The 15,800-nt window shown below is 45.9% G+C and overlaps 1 protein-coding gene across 5 annotated transcripts; it reads left to right on the top strand.

The window, feature by feature from the left end:
- The first annotated feature begins 870 nt into the window (after positions 1–870).
- On the top strand, positions 871–8,177 carry fam136a (family with sequence similarity 136 member A). 5 transcript variants are annotated; one of them, XM_052040946.1, is made up of 4 exons: positions 886–1,004; positions 3,156–3,264; positions 4,497–4,637; positions 5,716–8,177. In XM_052040946.1, the coding sequence occupies exons 3-4, from the start codon at positions 4,503–4,505 to the stop codon at positions 5,902–5,904; spliced, it is 324 nt and encodes a 107-aa protein (XP_051896906.1). In that variant the 5' UTR covers positions 886–1,004; positions 3,156–3,264; positions 4,497–4,502; the 3' UTR covers positions 5,905–8,177. The 5 variants fall into 5 exon arrangements, with proteins under 5 accessions (XP_051896904.1, XP_051896906.1, XP_051896903.1 ...); XM_052040947.1 differs by lacking the exon at positions 886–1,004 and adding an exon at positions 1,734–1,843; XM_052040944.1 differs by lacking the exon at positions 3,156–3,264 and having other exon boundaries at positions 871–1,004.
- The last annotated feature ends 7,623 nt before the right edge of the window (positions 8,178–15,800 follow it).

Here is a 15,800-nt window from a genome sequence, read left to right as displayed (position 1 = left end):
GATGTTGACTGACCCTCCACAGATTTCACTCCACAGATGCTGCTCGACCTGCTGAATTCCTCCAGCACCTTGTTTGTTGCTCCAGATTCCAGCATCTGCAGTCTCTTATGTCTCCATTTTGCTGCTCCACTGCAAAGTCTCTTCAAGGTATGCCCACGTTGAAGAAGTTTTCCTCCTCTCTTCGCCAGGAGTTCTGTGAGACCCCCTCTCACTGCACCCCCTCTGTGATTTCTGCTGCTCTCCAGCTCTTTGACCACATTCTCACCCAGACACACTACCACAGCCATGTGCCCTTCCAGTGCAGATGAAGGGTCTTGGCCTGAAACATCAACTGTCCATTTCCAGCCACAGGTGCTGCCTGGCCCACTGAGTTCCTCCAGCATCTTGTTAGACGTTGAGATGTTTTCGCTAGTGGGAGAGTCAGGAACAAGGGGACCGAGTTACAAAATAAGGGGCCAGTCATTTAAAACTGAGGTGGATAAAAATTTCTTCTCTCAGAGGATGGTGAATCTCTGGAATTATCTGCCCGAGAAGGTGGTAGAGGCTGGGTCATTAGAAAGATTTAAGATGGAGATAGAAAAATATTTGAAAGAGAGCAGTTGAGGGTTCTGGGAAAAGGCACAGAAGAGGAGTTGAGGCCAGCATAGGTCAGCATCATATTGGATGGTGAGGCAGGCTTGAGCACTTCTGTCAGTGTAGAATTCCCTTAGTATAGTTCAGTGGCCATTTTATGGATCAGCCATGAGAGCCTTTCGCAATCCAGCTGTGAAGGATATCAAAGTCAAACTCATCACTGATTAACACTGAATCAACATTGTTGATCAGCACAGTGGCGCAGCTAGTAGAACGTTGCCTCACAGCACCAGAGACCCAGGTTCGCTCCTGGCCTCAGGCGATGTCTGTGTGGAGTTTGCACGTTTGTTTCCTCCGGGTGCTCCAGTTTCCTCCCACAGCAATATGGTCGTAATGTGGGCAAAATGGAATTAGCGTAGATGGGCAAAGAGGTCAGTATGGACTTGGTGGGCTGAAGGCCTGTTTCTGTGCTGTATCTCTCTATGACTCGATGACTGTCTTTGCCATTAGGTAGATTAATTAGATAGGTTAATTTGCCGCTGTAAATTGCCTCTAGTGTATAGCTGAGTGATTGAATCTGGGGGGAGTTGATGGGAATGTGTTTAGAATAAAAAATAGGATTAATGTAGGATTAATGTAAGTGGGTGGTTGATGGTTGGCATGGACTCGATGGGCCAAAGGGCCTGTTCCGAGTGTCTTCACCTATAGCTAAGTACCTGTCTCTAAATTGTCAACCATGATGGAGTGGGGTCACTGAATCAAAATCAGGAGAAAAGCCCAGGCTGGTTTTACATCCCATGCCACTGGCAGTGTATAGGAACTGGGGAGGCCATTCAGCCCCTCAAACCTATCCCACCATTCAATACTCAACTGGACCTCAACGCCATTTCCCACTTTTGCTCCACATCCCTTCCCATCACAATCTACCCATCCCAGTTTGGAAGGTTTAACTTACTCGAGCATCAAGAGCTCAAACCTCTGAAAACTTTCCCATACAGTCAGCGGCTCTCAAATAAAGAACTGCTCACCTTCGAAGGAACCAAAAGGTGAGCAGATTGTCTTGACGTTCCGCCGCCGGAGCTGAGGGGGGGCGCCAGCGGCGGAGAGGACCCGGGCTCCCACCGCGACCCCTCTTGCCCCGCCGCACCCTCCTCGGTGAGAGGAGCAGCGTGGAGCGATGGCGGGCGCCGAGTCCCAGCAGCGCCGGTTACAGCGGGCGGTGGACGCCATGGTGCAGGGGCTGGAGAAGGAGCAGATCCGCAAGATGCAGGTGTGGGACTCGGGGGGGTCTCACCCGCGGAGCCGCGCTCGCTAACGGAGCCGAGGCTGCAGGGTGAAGGTGAACGGGCAGAGGGCACGGAGCAGCGGGAGGGGGAGGGGGAGGGGGGGGTGATGGGGGCAGAGGGGCTGGGGGGGTGGGGGTGATGGGGGCAGAGGGGGTGGGGGTGATGGGGCAGAGGGGCTGGGGGGGTGGGGGTGATGGGGGCAGAGGGGCTGGGGGGGGTGGGGGTGATGGGGGCCGAGGGGCTGGGGGGGGTGGGGGTGATGGGGGCAGAGGGGCTGGGGGGGTGGGGGTGATGGGGGCAGAGGGGCTGGGGGGTGGGGGTGATGGGAGGAGAGGGGCTGGGGGGGTGGGGGTGATGGGAGGAGAGGGGCTGGGGGGTAGGGGTGATGGGGGCAGAGGGGCTGGGGGGGTGGGGGTGATGGGGGCGGGGGGGGTGGGGGTGATGGGGGCAGAGGGGCTGGGGGGTGGGGGTGATGGGGGCAGAGGGGCTGGGGGGGTGGGGGTGATGGGAGGAGAGGGGCTGGGGGGGTGGGGGTGATGGCAGAGGGGCTGGGGGGGTGGGGGTGATGGCAGAGGGGCTGGGGGGGTAGGGGTGATGGGGGGCAGAGGGGCTGGGGGTGATGGAGGAGAGGGGCTGGGGGGGTGATGGGGGCAGAGGGGCTGGGTGGGGGGGGAGGCGTGGAGGGTGGGTGGAAGTGGGGTGGAGGGCTGGGAGGAAGGCTGGGAGGGGAGTGGGTGGGGAAGGGGAGGGGTGGGGTTGAGGAGAGGGGTTGGGAGGGGAGAGTATGGGGGAAGGAGGAGGAGTTAAAGGGGAGAGGAGGGGGCAACAAGGGAGGTGAAGGGGTTGGAGGGCAACAGAAGAAGGGTAATGGGGAAGGTAAAGGATGGTGGACGGTGGTAAAGGAGTAGGGGAGATTCTCCCCAGTGGCAGAAGGAAGCGGAGGAAAAGATCCCTGGTGGTTGGAGGAAACATGCCCGGGGGGTGGGGGGGCAGATTGTGAGGCTAGGTCCTATGGTGTGTGGTGGGGAGGGAGAACCCGTAGGTGGAGGGCTGTGGGGGCATCTGGTGACAGGAGGAGGGTGATGTGGAGGGGGACCAGTGGAGAAATGTTCCAGATTTTCACTCCCTTTACGTGAAGAATTTGCTGCCAAATGACTTAAGACTGTCCACTTGATTTGGATTGACAAGATGGTATAATATTGATCTGGCACTTATCATGCTGAATCGGGTCAATGAAATATGAGCAGTTGCTGCGTAACAAATCCCAGCTGGTCTGTGTTTGCTTTGTTTCCAAAGCCGGCACCTCTCCCACCAGAGCCCCCCCACCCCGCCACCGAATGTGTTTACACTGAATGAAAAGCACAATAGCAGTCCACTGTTGCATTATTCCACAGCAGGACCAAAGGTCAGTTCTGAGCATTGGCTATTTACCTAATCTGAACATTATTCTCTGGGTGCTATAATCTTGATTTAGAAATAAGTAAAAAATGTACAAATGTGGTACCCTTTCCCATGAAATGCTACAGGGATAAGCCTGCTAGTAATAGGTCTGTAAGTCTAACACTAGTGGGATGGAAGTTATTGGAAAATAACTCTGAGGGACAGAATTAATCTACACCTGGGAAGGCATGGATTAATCAAAGCTAATCAGCATGGTTTTGTTAGTGGGAGATCCTATCTGACTGATATGATTGGATTTTTTTGAAGAGGTAACAGCATTTATTGGTGAGGGCAGTGTGGTTGAAGTAGTCTATATGGACTTCAGTAAGCCCCTTGACAAGGTCCTATTTGGGAGACTGGTGCAAGAGGTTGGGCCCCATGGGATCCAGGCTAGTTTATCAAACTGAATCCAAAATTGGCTTTGGATCAAGTGCTGGTAAATGGTATAGATATAACTAGGTACTTGATGGTCAGCATCAGATGTGGTGGGCTGAAGTGTCTGCTTCTGTGCTGTATGATTTAGAATGGCATGGGGAAGAGAAGTAGCTGCGCGGAGGGATTTCCCTTTGCTTGGCAGATGTAGGGTCTAGGTAGTTTTAGTTCCATTTCTGTCCTGTATTGTATGGTTAGAAGATGTAGAAACCAGGACCAATGTTATGTCTGTGGAACAACCCATTGGTGGAGTTAAGGCCACCAATGGGTTGTTACACAGACTATCTAAATCAATAGGCTTGATTGACATCCTCTTCCGATCTGTGTGGTGGGTGCCTGGAATGCGCTACCAGGGTTGATAGTGGAGGCAAATGCAATAGAGGTGTCTGAGAGTCCCTCAGATGGGCACGTGAATGTGCAGAGAATGGAGGGATGTGGACATTTTGTAGGCAGAAGGGATTAGTTTAGTTAGGCTTTTAATTACTAGTTTAATCAGTTCAGCACAACATTGTGGGCTGAAGGGCCTGTTCCTGTGCTGTGCTGTTCGATGTTCTATTGTTGGACGAGAATGCCATCCAGTTTGCACTGTATACCTACTTGTTGAACCACCTAGGAAGGGAGGTAGAAGGGTTACACCTAATGAATAACAAAGAAAGGAGCGAGATGGATGAACAAAGCATTTGTAATAAATTGCCTCGTATATAAAGGAAAGTATGGTGTGGGAAATCAGTGAGTCATTGCTGCATGTTTAAATCATTTCACTAGGGAAGAATGTTTCGGTGCAGTGCTGACTGCTGCGACAATGGTAATTCCTCCATGGAAGAAGTTCATCAATGTATTGAGCGATGCCACACTCCTCTTGCCAAGGCACAGGCTGCTGTCACCGGAGAGCTTGAGAGGTTCCAGGTAAGGGACAGTCTGCCACCATTCCAGTTTACTAGATCACTAGGGAAGTTGTATTTTATTTTAACATTTGTTGTAAGAGGTTTGTAGAATTTGGTGAAGTAAGATGCTTTGGATTTGGGGAGAGATGGGTGATGAGGAAGAGAAGGATTTTTGGGTTCGGGATCACAAGTGGATCAGGCTGCAAAAATCTTAAAGTTAGAAAAGTTGGAGTGATCTGAAATCTGTCCTCAGTAAGACCGCAATTGGAGAACTGTGTGCAGAACAGATATTAAAAGAGTAGGCATATATGGCACAGATTTGTTGTTTGAGGAATTACAAATAAAGAAAAGTGGGTTGGGAAAATTGAGCCTACTTATGTTAGAGTAAAGGGGTTTGTAGAGATTCAGTCAAGGGACATGAAAATTATGATTGGATGGGATGGATTAGATAGAAACACTTTGATATGATGATGGGGGTGTTTAGGATGGGGAGACCAATATAATGCTAAATGGAGAAACTTTCAGAGTGAGTTTACGGATTATAACTTGTACCATGAGGTAAGTGATTGAAACGGATATCACTTCAGTGGTAGAAGCAGTTTGGGTAGGTGGCTGAAGGAAAAGGGAGTAAAGGAACATGGCCAAATTATGAACACTGGGATTTTGGCTACTAGTCACATAAAGGTTAGCACAGACTTGCTGGTAGTAGCAGCTGTCTCTATACTGTATTTGTTTTTCCTCTTTGGGTCTTCGTTTGAGATCAGGCCTGAATGATGAGCAACACTCCTCACTAGATGCTCATATGGTCTCCACTGACAAGAGTAAGTTCGTCAGTCTCAGTTCAATCCCTCATGTTTAAGTACTTCCAAAAAAAATGGTCCACTACTGAGACTCCAGCTGCCTGATCACATGTATATTAGAAGTGGAGGTGGGAGCAGACCCGTCCAAGGCAGTTTTAATCTGCGTGTGTCTAATCTGGGAGTGCTGAACACTGGTATCTGAATGGAAGAGAGTTTAATTTTTTAGTGCTGAACAAGGATGTGAACTGAGGCAAAGGAGGAGAAAGTCTTTCAGATTGATGTGTTGCTTTCTCATTACAGAATCGTCTGCAACGCTGCATGATGGACTGCAATGACAGAGCAAAGGATGCCCTTGATGCAGGAGCGAAAGAGCAGGATGTCAAGCAGAAGGCTGAATCCTGTGTCAGTAAATGTGTGGATGATCATGCTGTCCTAATCCCAAGCATGACGAAGACTTTGAAGGAATCATTAACGTCCATAGCAAAATAAAGCTGCACCTCACCCATAAAGTTTAATTTTTGGTTAAGGAGCAGATGCTGCACCGAAGCAGGGACGTCACGATGAACCAAAGATTCCACTGCAGTCCACTCAAGCGAAACGTGGCCCAGAGGCTCCAGTCCACACACAACTGCGGACTGCAGTCTTTAGAGCAAAGGCAATGAGAATTGATGGCAGGGTAACCTCAGCTGTTGCTTGGAGGTCGGTGGCAAAGGTTAACAGTTTTCTAGGTACTGGGGCCCTATGACCTTTCGGTTCAGAGTCTGCGCAATACATTTCACAACATGCTCTACTCTCTCTCGTTGTTGCACAGTGAAAATCACTCTGGGGTGTTAGCCTAAAATTTAATCACTTGAACTGTATTCTTCCTCTAGGCACTGACTCTTTCTGGGACACAAGCACAGTACCACGTTGCAGCTTTGCTTAGCTGACCATCCACTGTTTTGAATATGCATTGCAACCAACGCCTGATCACTCAGTATTTAATCGGGTGGTGAGCAGAATCTGCAACCTTGGCTTAAACCTCCCCCTTCCCCTTTCCTATTTCCCCTTCTAGCTCCCCCTTTTCCCCCTCCTGAGTGTATACAAACTTGACACTACATGTGTCCCCCTAATAGAGCAAGGAATCTTAGTTCAAAGTTATCAGTAAATGGAGTCTGACAAGAAACTATAGTTGTAATAATATAAAGATTGCTGGAGATACCCAGCAGGCATCTATAAATGTAGTTTTAGGAATTTGCTTAATAGCCTGGTGGATATTTCAGCTGCATTTTTAATAAGTTAACAAATGAAATTGGAAATTTCCCGCAGTTCTGACAGCTTTGAAATGATGCAGTTAATAATAAAATCACTGAAGTTGTATTACCGCATTAAGTGCACAAATACTCATTTTACCTGCAGCCTATTGCTCTTTCACACATCAATTAGTTACTCAATGTAGTGTGCACAGGAAGTATCATAAAGGTGATACGATGCTCCTGCAACGCCTGACTCAAATGTCACGTAAACGCTGCTATGCCAATAATGTTTCCTGCAAGATATCACACACAGTAGTAGACAGGAAATTGCACTGCATTTAGTAAATAATAGACACCTGCCTTTGTCGTGTTCCGGTTGTTCTTAGCCGGGTCCTTTCTCCAGCCTGAGTTGCACAGTTTGTCCCTGTCATTGCTCCAGCAGGTTCTGCTTGCTTCCCAATGTTTTCTGATTCATCCATTCACTGTTTTCAAATCAGAAAACATTGGCTGAAACCCATTTCAATGATGGTTAATGCCAGCATGAGAAGGAGACTGGTGCTGGGTTGCAGGAAGGCTGTCCAGCATTGAACAGTGTTACAGGAGAGGCAGTATCTGTGTCCTCACTTCACCTTTTCTGTGCCCCCAATGCATGAAGCTGCAGGTGTGTGTGAGACAGAGGCACTCAAGCTTTAAGGAGTTCCCCTCCATCTGTAATGTTTGAATCCCAGAATTATTTGTATATACAGTAAAACTCCAATAATCAGTGCCAGATTAGCAGATTCTCAGGGCTATTGGATGTTAATAAGGTACGGGGGACATAGTGTGTTGGAAGGGAGCGTGGCAGACATCACCTGCTGAGACAATGCCCGACCATCGCAATTTCTAGTGGATTACTTGAGTTTTACTGTAACTCTCAAATTAACGTTGTGTTAGTCTTAGTAAGAATGTTTGAAATAATTCCTGCATGTAACACAGTGTAGGCAGGGTAAGGCACAGCACAACCTGACTGTAAAACATAAGTGGTCTGATTGTGTAGTTGATTGATCGAACTGTTGCATCTGCTGTTGTCCATCCCTCAGTCTTTGATGTGCATTTCTTATCCAACCATCCAAAATGTCCCAATTAGAAATTTAGGATGGACAAGTCCTTTTTACAATCTGTTGTATTAGTCTGAAATAATTATAATCTTTCCACATTGTATATCTTGTATCATGGAAAAGCTAAATCAAATTAATTTCATTTTGTTCAAGGGCTGTTAAAGGAGTGAGTGGGGTGCTCATAACCTGAGCAACATTGCTGCCACTGGCCACAGTCACACCACATCATGTCCGACCCTACCACCTCAGGTGTTTACGGGCCAGTTTTAAAAACTACAGTGCTTTTGAGTGAATTTATGTAATGAGAGAGTAAATGAGAGATGTACTGTGAAGCCTTTATATATCTTTTGTTTCTGTTTGGAGTTGGTTTAACTGTGAAGTTTCCTGGGCAGGTGTGTGTATAATGTCAAATTAAATAAGTTTAACAACTTTCTGGTGTTTGTTTCATGTGCATATATCTTTAAAAGTGTAATGTGAAAGGTAACAGGTGAGGTATCTTAAATGTGGTGATGTTCTCATGAGGAAAGCAGTAATAGACTGAGGGAAATGGGTACGTACATCAAGAGTAAAAGGACTCATTTTGATGGGGAATGAAATTAGTTTGATGATAGCATATATTAAAGCCCTGTATGGAAGAGAGGGTTAAACCTGGTAAATACAGGTCCACCAGTTCAATGTCATTGGAGAGAAAACCACCAGAGAGTTTGCCAAGATCAAAATCAGTCCATGTCTGGCAATGTTTAGGTTAATTGGAGCAGTCTGGAAGGACTTGATAAGGCAAGTTGTGCCTGAACTATTGAATTTGAAATAACAGATGCTTGAATGTGGTATCATAGTAAATTTATAAATGGACTTTCAAATCACATTTGATAAAGTATCACAAAACAATCAAAATCAAAAGCAGATGGTATTAAAGGAATGGTGGTAACATTGGCTCAGGAATAGGAAGGAAAGAGAGAGTGAACATTTTTTTTCTGATGAGGCATGTCTGCGGAGGTGCCCCTTGATGAATAGCTGCTTGGACCATTGTTGTTCTTGTTTAACATAAACTACCTAGATTTGGGTTTAGAGGGTATTATTTTGAAATTTACAGATTATCCTAAACTTGTAGTAAGGGTGACATCTTGGACCAGGAGAGAGAGTGGTGAAAGGCAAGACATGACAGATGTAGTGCAGTTAAGCTGAAGTTGTTGGAAGAATGACATGGAAAGGCAGTATACATGGTACATATTCTCAAATAAATGCAGTGAATATACATACAGGTCTTCCCCAGGTTATGGTGGAGTTCCGTTCCTGTGAACTGTTCATAGCCGAAATAGTTTGCATGTCGGAAATGCAGCAGTAAACCATGTTCCCACACTGCAGAAGTTGCCTGCAGCCCTGCAACAGCCGTCAAATCCTACCGCTGGTCTCCCAAGCACTCGCTCATATGTACAGACTGCACATCAGTCAGGTGTCCGTAAGCTGGGGAGGACCCGTGTTCCCAAATCACTTAGACTCAGCTCCATCATGGGGTCCCTCTTCCTTCCCCCCCCCCCCCCCCCCCCATCATCAAGGAGCTCTTCAAGAGGCGGTGCCTCAAGAAGGTGGCATCCATCATTAAGGACCCTCACCACCCAGGACATGCCCTCTTCACATTACCATCAGGGAGGAGGTACAGGAACCTGAAGACCCATACTCAACATTTCAGGAACAGCTTCTTCCCCTCTGCCATCAGATTTCTGAACGGTCCATGAACACTACCTCATTATTCCTCTTTTGCACTACATAATTATTTTCATAATTTATAGTAATTTTTTTGTCTTTGTCTTGCACTCTACTGCTGCCGCAAAACAACAAATTTTACAACATACGTCAGTGATGATGAACCTGATTCTGAAATCTTTTGTAGGGTAAGTTACGAAAAGTCCTGCCGATGCCAGTTGAAATAAAGCAAACCAATCTAATCCCACCTCCCAGCACTGGGTCCATTGCCTTGCAGCTCATCAAGTACACATCCAAGTACACATCCAAGTAGTGTGGGTTTCTGCCTCTCCAACCCTTTCAGCAAAGAGTTCTGTATTCCTACCACTGCTGGGTGAAAAGTTTCTCATCTCCTAATCACTATAAATCCATACCTCCTGCTTTTTGACAGCTTGGGAAGGTAGATAGATCTTTTGTAGTCCTAACCTCAATTTCCTCTCGGCAGCCTCGGTTTGAAGGAAACAATCCCAGCTTATCCAATCTTTGGTCATAGCTACAATTTCCAGTCCTGCCAATGTCTTTGTAAATCCTCTCTTGCAATCTCATCTTCCTTGTATAGTGACTAGACATCTGAAATAGAAACAAAGTCCTGGGGATAACCAGCAGGTCAGGCAGCACCTATGAAGAGAGAATCAGAGATATTGTTTCAGGTCAATGAATCTCATCACAAAGTATTGTAGCCTGACCTTAGCACTTACTGCAATTCCTTTTTTATTCCCATCAATGCTCCTTTTCTGTCTCTTTCAACTCTGAATCAGCCTGCTGATTCCTCACTGAATGATCTCATTGAAACTTACAAGGTTCTGAGGGGGGGCTTTACAGGAATCTAAACCGTGGCTGACCACACGGACCCGTGTTCCCAAATCACTCAGACTCAGCTCCATCATGGGCTCCCTCTTTCCCCAGAATGGTCCATGAACACTACCTCATTATTCCTCTTTTGCACTACATAATTATTTTTGTAATTTATAGTAATTTTTTTGTCTTTGTCTTGCACTGTACTGCTGCTGCAAAACAACACATTTTACGACATAGACTATTCCCCATTTCCATCCAGTATGAGATGAGGAGGAACTTCTTTGGAAGTGTGGATGCTGACGTAAGTATATTCAGGATTGAGATAAAATAAATTTGTTTACTGTAAGGATATCAAGGGTTATGAGGATCAGCAGGTAAGTAGAGGCAATAGAAGCTGTATATTCTTGTGCCAGAACATTGCTTCTTGCATCAAAGGGTTTTTCAAAACAAGAAATACAATTTATTTGTTTATTATTGCCACTTGTACTGAGGTACAGTGAAAAACTTGTCTTGCATACTGTTCGTACAGGTCAATTCATTACACAGTGCAGATACATTGAGTTAGTACAGAGTGCATTGAGGTAGTCCAGGTAAAAAAAACACAATAACAGAATACAGAGTAAAGTGTCACAGCTACAGGGAAGTGCATTGCAGGTAGACAATAAGGAGAAAGGTCACAATAAGGTAGATTGTGAGGTCAAGAGTCCATCTCAACGTATAAGTTGCATTATCACCGTGGGATAGAAGCTGTCCTTGACCCTCAGGCTCACTGGTATTGCTTTATTATTGTCACTTGTACCGAGGCACAGTGAAAAACTTGTCTTGCATACCGATCGTACAGGTCAATTCATTACACAGTGTAGTTACATTGGGTTAGTACAGAGTGCATTGATGTAGTACAGGTAAAAACAATAACAGTACAGAGTAAAGTGTCACAGCTACAGAGAAAGTGCAGTGCAATAAGGTGCAAGGTCACAACAAGGTAGATCGCGAGGTCGTAGTTCATCTCATCGTATAAGGGAACCGTTCAATAGTGTTATCACAGTGAGGTAGAAGCTGTCCTTAAGTCTGGTGGTACATGCCCTCAGGCTCCAATATCTTCTACCTGATGGAAGAGGAGAGAAGAGAGAGTGACCCAGGTGGGTAGGGTCTTTGATTATGCTGGCTGCTTCACCAAGACAGCGAGAGGTAAAGACAGAGTCCAAGGAGGGGAGGCTGGTGTCCACAGCTCTGCAGTTTCTTGAAGTCCTGGGCAGAGCAGTTGCCGTACCAAGCCGTGATGCATCCAGATAGGATGCTTTCTGTGGTGCATTGATAAAAGTAGGTGAGTGTCAAAGAGTACAAACCAAATTTCTTTAGCCTCCTGAGGAAGCAGAGGCGATGGTGAGCTTTCTTGGCTGTGGCATCTATGTGATTTGACCAGGACAGGCTGTTGGTGATGTTCACTCCAAGGAACTTGAAGGTCTCAACCCTCTCAACCTCAGCACCGTTGATGTAATCTTTGAAGGAATCTAAAAGATTCATGTAATTAAGAATTACAGACCATCACAGAATGCCCCCATACAGCCAATGACGTACTTGCAGGAAAGTTGGTAGCCAATTTACACACAACAAGCTCCCTTATGCAACATTTCCCTGGTAGTAATTCGGAAAGTAAACCAAATATTATCATTTATTGTCAGGGGAAGTGGATACAAAAGTAGGGAGGTAATGCTTCAGTTATGTACAGCATGGATGACACCACATCTATGATGAGACCTATGTTCATTACTGGTGAATCTCTTCCTGTGCTCTTTCTAGCTTTACCACATCCTTTCTATGTGTGGTGACCAGAACTGAACGTGATATTCCAAGTGTGGCCTAACTAATGACTTGTACAGCTGCAACATGATGTTCCAACTCTTATACTTGATACGACACCTATGAAGAAGCAAGCTAAATGCCTTCTTCACTGCCCTATCCTCCACTGTTGTCATTTTCAGGGAGCTATGAACTTACACCCCCGAAGTCCCTCTACATCTATGCTTCTAAGGTCCCTGTTGTTACTGTATATGTCTGACCAGTATTAGATGACCTCAAAATGCATTACCTCACATTTGGATTAAATTCCCAGCTGCCACTGCTCTGCCCAATTTTCCAACTGATCTATGTCCCTCTGTCTCTTTGGACAACCATCCTTGCTATCTACAACTTCACCAATTTTCATGTTGTCAGCAAACTTACTTATCAGACCACAGGCATTCTCATCCAAGTTATATATTATACAGTATATAAACATATTTAAAATATATATATGCAAAACAACAAAGGTCCCAGCTCCAATCCATGCAAATACCAACTGGTCAGAAAAACACACCCTCCACCACTACCGTCTGCCTCCTATCCCGAAGCCTATTTTGAATCCAGTTTACCAAAACACCTTGTGCTAACTTTCTGAACCAGCCTTGCTGAAGTCCACATCTATCGCCGTCATTGCTTTTCTTAGTAACCTCCTCAAAAATCTGTATCAGATTTGTGATGTCATGAGTTTTGAACCTCTCAGAATCATAGAATCATACAGCATGGAAGGCCCTTCAGCCCAACTTGTCCATGCTGACCAAGTTGCCTAACTGAGCTTAGTCCCATTAGCCTGTGTTTGGCCCATATCCCTCTAAACCTTTCTTATCCACGCAACTGTCCAAATGTCTTTTAAACATTGTAATTGTACCCGCCCTCTACCCTTCCTCTGGCAGCTTGTTCCACATACCCACCACCCTCTGTGTGAAAAAGTTTGCTCCTTGGGTCTACTTTAAATCTTTCCCCTCTCTCTTTAAAACTATGCCCTCCAGTATTAGACTCCCCTACCCTGGGGAAAAAGACCATGACCATCTGCCTTACCTATGCCCCTCATGATTTTATAAACCTCTATAAGGTCACCCCTCAGCCTCCTACACTCCGGGGGAAAAAATCCCAGCCTATCCTCAGCACTTCCTTATTACTCAAGTTCTCCAGTCCCAGTAACATCCCTTGTAAAGGACAGTGGAAGTCTGAGTCTTTGTTTTTTAAGGCAGAGGTAGAGAGATTATTGACAAGCAAAGGGTTGAAAGGTTACCAAGGTAGGTGATGCAGAGGTAAGGTTACAATCAGATCAGCCAGGATATTAACCAAGCTCGAGGGATGAGTGACCTCCTGCTCCCAATTCATGTGTAGTTGGATGAAAGATGTTGGCCAGGGGATTAGGGAGAGCTCCTGTTCTTCCAACGGTGTCCTAGGTTCTTTAGCATTCACCTGAAAGGGCAGAAGACATTTCATCCAAAAGATACACCCCTGCCAGTGCAGCACTGCCACAGTGCAGCAATTAAATGCTCATTTAGATTATGTGTACAAATTTATTGAATGGGAGTAGAACCCTAAACTTTCTGGCAGAGAGTTTAATTCACCATAGACAGAGGTCTGAGGTATCTAACAAGTGTAGCCACATGTGGACAATAATGCAATTCCCCAACCACAAAAGTTAAAAACTCTCCACACTTGATAAGTTATATCATTTTAAATGACACAACAAATGCCCAGGAACATCTACATTGCTTTATCCATATGCATTACTGACTCTGTCCAAACAGTATAGCACATTTTTAACTGCAGTATTCCCAACCTTGAAAGAACAGTGAGGTGGATGGGGGCTAGCAGTGCGAGTTGAGATGCAGGTCAGGGGGTGACGTGGTTGTACCCGATCGGTCCAACACTACTTCCTCAGAAAGTGAAGGAAATCTGGCAGGTCCCTGGTGACTCTCACTAATTTTTACAGATGCACCATAGAAAGCATCCTATCCTCCATGGACTCTGTCTCCACCTTGCTGCCTCAGTAAAGCAGCCAAGGCAGCCAACATAATCAAAGACCCCACCCACCCCCAACATTCTCTCTCTCTCCCCCCCTCCCATCTGGCAGAAGATACAAAAACCTAAAGCACGTACCACCAGGCTCAAGGACAGCTTCTGCCTGCTGTTTTAAGACAATTGAACAGACCCCTTCTACGATAAGATGGACTCTTTACCTCACAATCTACTTCATTATGACCTTGCACCTTATTGTCTACCTGCACTGCTCTTTCTCTGTGGCTGTTACACTTTATTCTGCATTCTATTATTGTTTTACCTTGTACTACCTCAATGCACTGTGTAATGAATTCATCTATATGAACGGTATGCAAGACAAGTTTTTCACTGTATCTCAGTACATGTGACAATAATAAACCAATTCCAATTCGGAGGCATCACGGCTTGGTATTGCAACTGCTCTGCCCAAGACTGCAAGAAATTGTAGAGAGTTGTGAATGCAGCCCAGACAAGCACACAAACCAGCCTCCCATCCACTGATTCCGTCTACACTTCTCGTTGCCTCGGGAAAGCAGCCCACATAATCAAGGACCCCTCCCATCCAGGTCATTCTCTCTTCTCCCCCCTCCCATCCGGCAGAAGATACAAAAGTTTGAAAACAAGTACCACCAGGCTCAAGGACAGTTTCTACCCCTCTTAGAGTCTTGAACGGACCCTTCATACACTAAAAGATGAACTTCTGATCTCTCAATCTACCTTGTTGTGGCCCTTGCACCTTATTGTCTACCTGCACTGCACTTTCTCTGTAACTGAAACACTATATTCTGCATTCTGTTATTGCTTTTTATTCTCCGGATGCCCTTGTGCATGGAACGATCCGCCCGGATGGCATACAAACAAAAGCTTTTCACTGTATCTCGGTACATGTGACAATAATAAACCAATACTCTGGGAGAGAAACACTTCTCTCCACCCCTCCCCCTCTCTGCAACTTCAAACACGTTCGACTGCAAACTTCTCGCAGTCCCAATGAAACTTAATTGACCTGTAACGTTAATTCTGATTCCTTCTCCATAAGGATGCTGATAGTTTTATTGCAGTTTCGGCTCGTTTCATATTTCCAGCGTCTCCAGTTTTTTTTTAGCTTTTCGAATTTAGGCTATTCGGTGCTCGCTCCCACGGTTAAGTGTCAAGGGCACCCAACCCGCCACCTGCACGCAAATTTGTGTTTGAACATTAAAACTTTGGGACCCATTCACGTCTGAACCTTGCACGCCAAAGGCAAACCTACTCAATGATGCAGTAACCGCAACACCCAAGGGACCGTCAGTAATTGCAACACAACTCTCTTGGAGGAGGGTGGGGTGGGGGTGGCAGAGAAGAACCTCAGAAGACCTTTTATTATTTATTGTTAAAATATCTTTGGTTAACCGTGAATTATTGCCAGCTCGTTTTAAGTGACTTGGAATGTTGGGGCTGGGGAAGTGCATTAGGGCGGGGTGGAAGTTTCAGTTTGGGGAGCTGTACATGTTTTAACGCAGTGCCTCAGATGAACATCGCTCATTACTCTGTATGTCAATGTGAGTTGATCTCTTCCGGCCGCAGTCTCGAATGTGCAGTCGCTGAACTCATTTGTACAAACCACACAGCAAAGACTCGGAGATGACATTTCACTGTCAACTCCGAGTGGAAATCT

The sequence above is a fragment of the Pristis pectinata genome, chromosome 29, assembly GCF_009764475.1.
Source record: "Pristis pectinata isolate sPriPec2 chromosome 29, sPriPec2.1.pri, whole genome shotgun sequence".
Taxonomy (NCBI): domain Eukaryota; kingdom Metazoa; phylum Chordata; class Chondrichthyes; order Rhinopristiformes; family Pristidae; genus Pristis; species Pristis pectinata.
This window is presented reverse-complemented; position numbering and strand designations above follow the sequence as displayed.

Excerpts from the sequence above, each read along its gene's own strand:
- fam136a (XM_052040943.1), top strand. The coding sequence starts at position 1,751 with ATGGCGGGCGCCGAGTCCCAGCAGCGCCGGTTACAGCGGGCGGTGGAC. Across the intron at positions 1,844-4,496 it reads AGCAGATCCGCAAGATGCAG|GGAAGAATGTTTCGGTGCAG; the intron begins GTGTGGGACTCG and ends TCATTTCACTAG. Across the intron at positions 4,638-5,715 it reads GAGAGCTTGAGAGGTTCCAG|AATCGTCTGCAACGCTGCAT; the intron begins GTAAGGGACAGT and ends TTCTCATTACAG.